This window comes from Spinacia oleracea, chromosome 6 (genome assembly GCF_020520425.1).
Source record: "Spinacia oleracea cultivar Varoflay chromosome 6, BTI_SOV_V1, whole genome shotgun sequence".
NCBI classification, from domain to species: Eukaryota; Viridiplantae; Streptophyta; class Magnoliopsida; order Caryophyllales; family Amaranthaceae; genus Spinacia; species Spinacia oleracea.
In genome coordinates, this window is record NC_079492.1 from 85,591,863 (window position 1) to 85,597,862 (window position 6,000).

General features: G+C 45.7%; 1 protein-coding gene across 2 annotated transcripts; it reads left to right on the forward strand.

The window, feature by feature from the left end:
• Window positions 1-2,904: 2,904 nt before the first annotated feature.
• LOC130463940 (protein MAINTENANCE OF MERISTEMS-like) lies at window positions 2,905-5,546 on the forward strand. Of its 2 annotated transcripts, none has more exons than XM_056833237.1 (5): window positions 2,905-3,026; window positions 3,100-3,762; window positions 3,848-3,987; window positions 4,059-4,388; window positions 4,463-4,603. In XM_056833237.1, exons 1-4 carry the CDS (start codon window positions 3,024-3,026, stop codon window positions 4,351-4,353), a joined length of 1,101 nt encoding a protein of 366 aa, XP_056689215.1. In that variant the 5' UTR covers window positions 2,905-3,023; the 3' UTR covers window positions 4,354-4,388; window positions 4,463-4,603. The 2 variants fall into 2 exon arrangements, with proteins under 2 accessions (XP_056689215.1, XP_056689216.1); XM_056833238.1 differs by lacking the exons at window positions 2,905-3,026; window positions 3,100-3,762 and adding exons at window positions 4,684-4,782; window positions 4,861-5,546 and having other exon boundaries at window positions 3,849-3,987; window positions 4,463-4,612.
• The last annotated feature ends 454 nt before the right edge of the window (window positions 5,547-6,000 follow it).

Sequence of the window (6,000 nt, forward strand, 5' to 3'; positions counted from 1 at the left end):
GTTGTTTCAAATCCCTAATTTCTACAATTTTTTTTGTTGTTATTCGCTTTTAATATTTCGATGTTCATAGATAATTTTGATCATTTAGAAATTTAATTTGAACAACCGTTCTAATCCAAAATTTCTTTCATGGTTAATTTCTGTTATTGTTTCCCATAATTCTTGGAAATCTGATATTGGAAGTAATCAAATTGGAGCATACGTTCTACAGTGGCAGTCTCGTAGTGGTACTATATTGTGTAGGTGTGTGCTATTAATATGAGGGAGTGTGGGTGTATCAAGGTGTTTAAATGTGATTGGGGATGATGAGGATCTGTTTGGCTGGATTACTATTGGCAGGGGGCTGAATTATGTTGTGCAGGTGAGTATTCATTTAAGGGAGGGAGTGTGCGGGTAGTTCTTAGGTTGTCGGGCTTATTGGGTTGGTTGTGCGTGTGGTAGGATCGGATTATAGTTTAGTTTTCGAGCTACTAGTCTTTTATAGGGTATATCTGGTTCAAGTCACAACTGTAGTTAAGTGTCAAGATTTTTAGCTGACATATTAGTTGAGCTTATTATTGTAGCTCTTATAATCATGTTAAATTTACACATTTGAGTATGCTTTATAGAACTATAAAACACCTTAGCCTTTTAAGTAATGGTCATTTTGCGGTATAGTAATAATTAAGATGTTGCAGATGATGATGAGGACCTGCATTGAAGAAAATTTTAGAGCCTCGAGAATTGCTAATTCTCCCTTTCTTTCAAATACATTTTATTCAAAGTTAAGACACCCATATATATATGAAATTGAAGCTGTTAAATTGGCATTATAGAGTATCAAACATCTAAGAATTTGTACTCTAGCTAATTTGCAAAGTAGTAATATTGCAGTGGGTGTTTAAAGACAACTAATTCAAAACCATGTAAAATCTAGTTGGTAAAGCCCCAAGTAAATGGCTTGTCGAAGAAATATTTCATATTTTCAAAGAGGCTACAATAAAACCTTCTCTCTGACCTATTGAAATTGTTGAGTGATAGACCCTTAAAATCCTTGATACCATGACTTCTTTCTTGCGTCATTTTAGAAACTTTTTTTAGGGTATTATGTTCCTAACGTAGAGACAACAACTCAACCTTCTGGGAAATATGACTAGAGGACTCCTCAAAAACTATCATCAATGGGTGTACCTTCGTACGAATAGTACGATTTTTGGCGTGTAGTGTTTGCTTGGAGGTTAAGACTTGAATTTGCGTCTAAAAACAAGCCTTTCTCGGGTTTTTGAATTCCGGTTTTACGGGACGGGGCCCGGCATGCTCGGTTTTGTGGGTCGGCGCCCGAATTTGACTTGCCTTATATGATTTTGAGTGGAAAAGGCCTAGTAAACCAATGGGATGGTCCACTAGTTGAGATTGAACTTGGATTTTGAAATTGGATTTTGGAAGTTGTATTTTGTACCGAGTTCCGGGAGGGGAACGGTCTCGGGGATTGGATTTTGGACCTTGGATTTTGGAGGTATTCTTAGCAATTGGGATTTCCGCCTGGAGTTACTCCAATCGCCTAACAAGGATAATGGTATCGTCATCATCCCAAAGGGGAGACACAAATTAGGTGTCTACAGAAGCCCCCACTTTGACTGAGCGTTCGGTTAGGAAAGCGCAAGTCAAAGTATTTCGAAAGGGACGGAGAATGGTCAAGATGTTCTGCAATCGAGACCACTCTTTGTACGCCGGTACCTGCATAAAACAGGCGTTAGAAAAAGGATAGAGTGTACCTCGATGCGGTTGGTGGTGACTCCGATTTGTACTTGTATTTTTCCGCCTTCAGTTCAGGACGGAGCTTGGCATCGAAAATTTGAATTTTTGAATCTTGAATTTTGAACTTTGACACCCGGAGTTAATCCGTTGGTATGTGCTTTGCTGAGGATAAGAGCTTTTTACTGGCCCTTAAAATTTTAAGTTTCAACTGACTTTCCCGTAGCTTGGGTCCGTTGGGAGTTGGGCGCTTGAGTCGTTGTATTTTTTGGACTTTGTATTCTTGAAATTTTCATCTGTTTACACTTGGAGCTACAGGTGTATACCCGTATTTTCGATGGATGGTTCGATGCGACGTTTGATGCTTGGTGCGGAAGACCGTAGCAGCAAAGGACGTACATTCAGCACGGGAGACCGCGCGCGCTGCAGACCTGCGCATGCAGCAGGTCAGCGCACGGCGCTGGGGCGGTGCCTGGCGCTGGGCAACACTATATAAGTGCCCCTTGCCGTGCCATGTTGAGGAACATTCACTTGAAAATCTTGCTTGTTTTCTCTCAAAGGTCGATTAGCTTCTCCCCTTGGTCTTGTTCTTGCCTTGACCATGTAAGTTTTTCATGTTTTTGCTTATGAAATAACTCTAGGATTGCATGTAGTTTTGATTTTCTCGTACTTTGAAATCATGCTTGTAAGCTTAAGCTTCTTGAATCTTGTAGAAAACTGTTTGATAACCACTTGAACATGAACTGTTGGAACTTGTACTTTTGAATTTTTGAACCTGTATCTGCTTCGGCACGGATAGCCTAGGCGTTGATGTAGAAATTGAATACCTGCTTCGACGTGGATAGCCTAGGCGTCGGTGTAGAATTTGAATACCTGCTTCGGCGTGGGTAACCTAGGCGTTGGTGTAGAATTTGAATACCTGCTTCGGCGTGGGTAGCCTAGGCGTTGGTGTAGAACTTGTATCTTGAATTAGAGGTCCACTGGGGATTTTGTTTTGCATTTTTTTTTGACTTTGTTTAGGTTAGTGTTGGATAGCCCCCAGTTTAGAATCTTGACTCTTTGTATGCTACTTGATTTAGTATGCCTCGTCACACTCGAAGAAAGCTCGCTCAATCATCTGTGGTTTGAGCTGCTGAGGAAGATGCTTCGGATGATGAAGCGGCTGCAATAAATGCGCCAGGCGGGGGTATGGTTCCCCGAGATGCGCCTGCTTTCCCTGGTGCTGGTTGGACCCCTTCCGACCTGGTGTTCGGCCAGATTGGCACTTGTGTCAGCGGCCTCGCGCTGACATGGTGAGTCTTGTACTGTGTTTTGAATATGTACTTTGTACTTGTATAGGTCTTGAGCTAACTCGTTCACCTGTAGGCCGACGGGAAGTCGTTCCGTACTTACTGGTCCTTGGTGGAAGTTCAGAAGGCCTTTAAAGCGCTCCGTGCTGATGAGGAGGCTATGGGGATTTGGTCGCAGATGGGACTGGCCGATTTCTGGCGCACCATGGGAGGTTCCTCGAGGAGAACGGGGAATAAAAACCGTTTGTGGGCTTTGTTAGAGATGTGGTGGGATACCACCAACACTTTCCACATGGCATGGGGGGAGATTACTATTACCTCCCTTGATTTTGCTATGATTACAGGTCTTCCTTTTTCTGAGAGGAATGTGACCTTTGACTCTGAGTTGACATGGAGCTCGACCGCTGCCCGGGACTTGCTCGGCCCTGTTGTTGATTTGTCAGAGGACGACTCTCACGCTTCTATGACGGTGCTTGTGGATGCTATCTGCGGTGAGGGTGTGTCCGCGGAGCAGAGGGTTAGGCTCTTCCTCCTTGTCTTGGTTAGCAGAGTGATTGCCCCGAGTAGGAACAGTCGGGTGCATATTAGCTTCTTGTCCGCTCTGAGGGACTTGAGAGTTGTCCCGAGTTATAACTGGGGTGGTTTGGCATATAGCCACCTCTTGTATGAAATGGGGCGGGCCTCTCGGACTGCACTGGGGAGTGACCCGAGCATGGCTGCTCTGTGGAGCGTGCTGGAGGTATTCGAGACTCCTTGTACTTTGTATTTTGTATTTGTATGCTTGTATCTTGAACTTGACTGATGTTTTGTTTGTTACTTGAAAGATTTGGATCTATGAGCACTTTCCGACTTTGGCGCCGGAGCGTACTAGAGATGCGGCTTACCCGTATGCTGCCTCTTGGATAGGAGCAGTGCGTCCCTGGCGGCTTCTCGCAGAGCTTGGAGAGTTTTGCCTGCTGATAGGGTAATATTCTTGTACTGTTTTGTTTTCTTGTATTTGTATTTGTACTGTTGCCTGAGTTGTTTGCTTTGTAGGTGGTATGGCGTCCTTTTGCCAACGCGGTTGTACCTGCCTCAGCTGCTCGTGCCCATTTCCTGTCTGGGCGGCGGGTTTTGCTTCCAGGGCTGTACCGCCATATGTGGTATCTGGGGGAGCGAGTGTCCCCTCGACACCATTCAGGGGATAGGCTTGTCCCCAAAGATCCGCCGGAGTCCATGCTGGCGTTGGATGAAGAGTTGGCCCGGCTCTATGCGGAGGCTAGGGGCGAGGCCGTTTGCCGCTCTTGGAGAGAGTTTGTACACAGGAAGGGGAGCTATGACGACTTCCTGAGGAGGCTGGCTCCACCAATACGCTACGTACTGCCGGTGAGCTTTTGAACCTTGTATTCTTGTATTCTTGTATTGATTGAATGATTGAATGATTGTATGATTGTATGTAGGAGGAGGAGGTTGATCCTGAGGACATTCCTCATGCTGATAGGATCCTCCGCTATGAGAACTCGGACGGGGAAGAGGTGGTGGAGACCATTCCTTGGGCTTCTCCTCCGCACCGGAAATCATATGATGCTGTAACTGAGCATTACGCCCCTGTAAGTACTGTTGCATTTTTGAAACTGTTTGTAACTTGTATTTGGAAATTGATCTTGAATTTTGTATGCAGGCGCCTCGGGCGAGAGTGCGTCGCTGGATGCTCTTGCTTGATTCTTGGAAGAGGCAGTGCGCCAAGCTGACCCGGAAGCTTTCTGGCCGGAACATAGAGGTACCTCACTTGATCTTCAAACTTGTATACTGGAAATTCCAACTAGGAAATTGATTCTTGAAATTGTATCTTGTATAGGAGCGCCGTAGGGACTCTGTTGACAGGGAGCCTCAGGCGGAGACGTCCTTGGGACGAGAGGGACCGAGCTTGGAGCTGGGACAGGGGTCCGGTGCTGGTGCTCATCAGAGGCATTCTGATGTTGAGTGGAGAGCTTCCCCTTTTGTACATGTTGACCACACCAGGCATTCATTCGAGGTGCTAGCGGTTCACGACCCTTTGTTCCTCCTTCCGGCTATTACTTCGGAGGAAGTGGTCCTCATCCTTGGGGTGCGGGTTTATGGGCTTGCTACGCGGAGATGGATAGGATGCGCCAGGCTCAGATGTTTGGGTCGTACCCGTATATGCCGATGCCGCCGCCTTATCAGTATTCCTCTCCTTAGCAGGGAGTTCATCCCTCCACTGGCACACTTCGTATTTCGAAGCAGGATCCTAGTACCCCTGGGACGGAGCTGGATCAGGAGCTGGAGCGCTTTAGGAGGCGTAACAGGGACAAGGGGCCTGTGGTTGATATCACTGCTGATGATGACTCAGACTGATCCTGCATGGTAGCGAGTTCCAGCTTGCCTTGGTTGATTTTGTATAGGTTGTGTTTGTATGGCTTGAAACTTGAATTTTTTTTTGTGTGGTTTGTATGGTTTTGAACTTGAATTGGTTTGTAAAATTTGAAGATTGGCTTTTGCATGTCTGAATGCTTGAAATTGTATGCGTTGTGTGTGCCTTGAAATTTTGTAGCTATATGCATGCATGACAATTTTGCGAAAAATTTTGAACTAATTTGCCCATTTTTTCGGGTGTATGTACCCACTATAAGCCCCCACTTTGACTGAGGTTTTTTGGTTAGGAAAAGCGCAAGTCAAAGTATATTCAACTCTTGCTAATGCATATGCAGACTCGAAATGATTGAATTTAGGACCAGAATGCTTGAATTTTGAAAAATCGACCCGAAATCTGCCCGAAGCGTTGATCCGGACTGGTTGAAATTGCGCGGCTTGCGGCTTTGGAATCCTGAATAATGGAGGTTGTAATCTGCTGTCCGAAACACTAAAGAGTGTGTACTCGAAGTCATAAGAGAGGACGGTGGCCTCGTCCTTAGATGCAGGCCCCTGCGCATGGCGCAGGCTTGGCGCCTGGCGCCTGTGAGCTGTCGTGCAAGCCGAC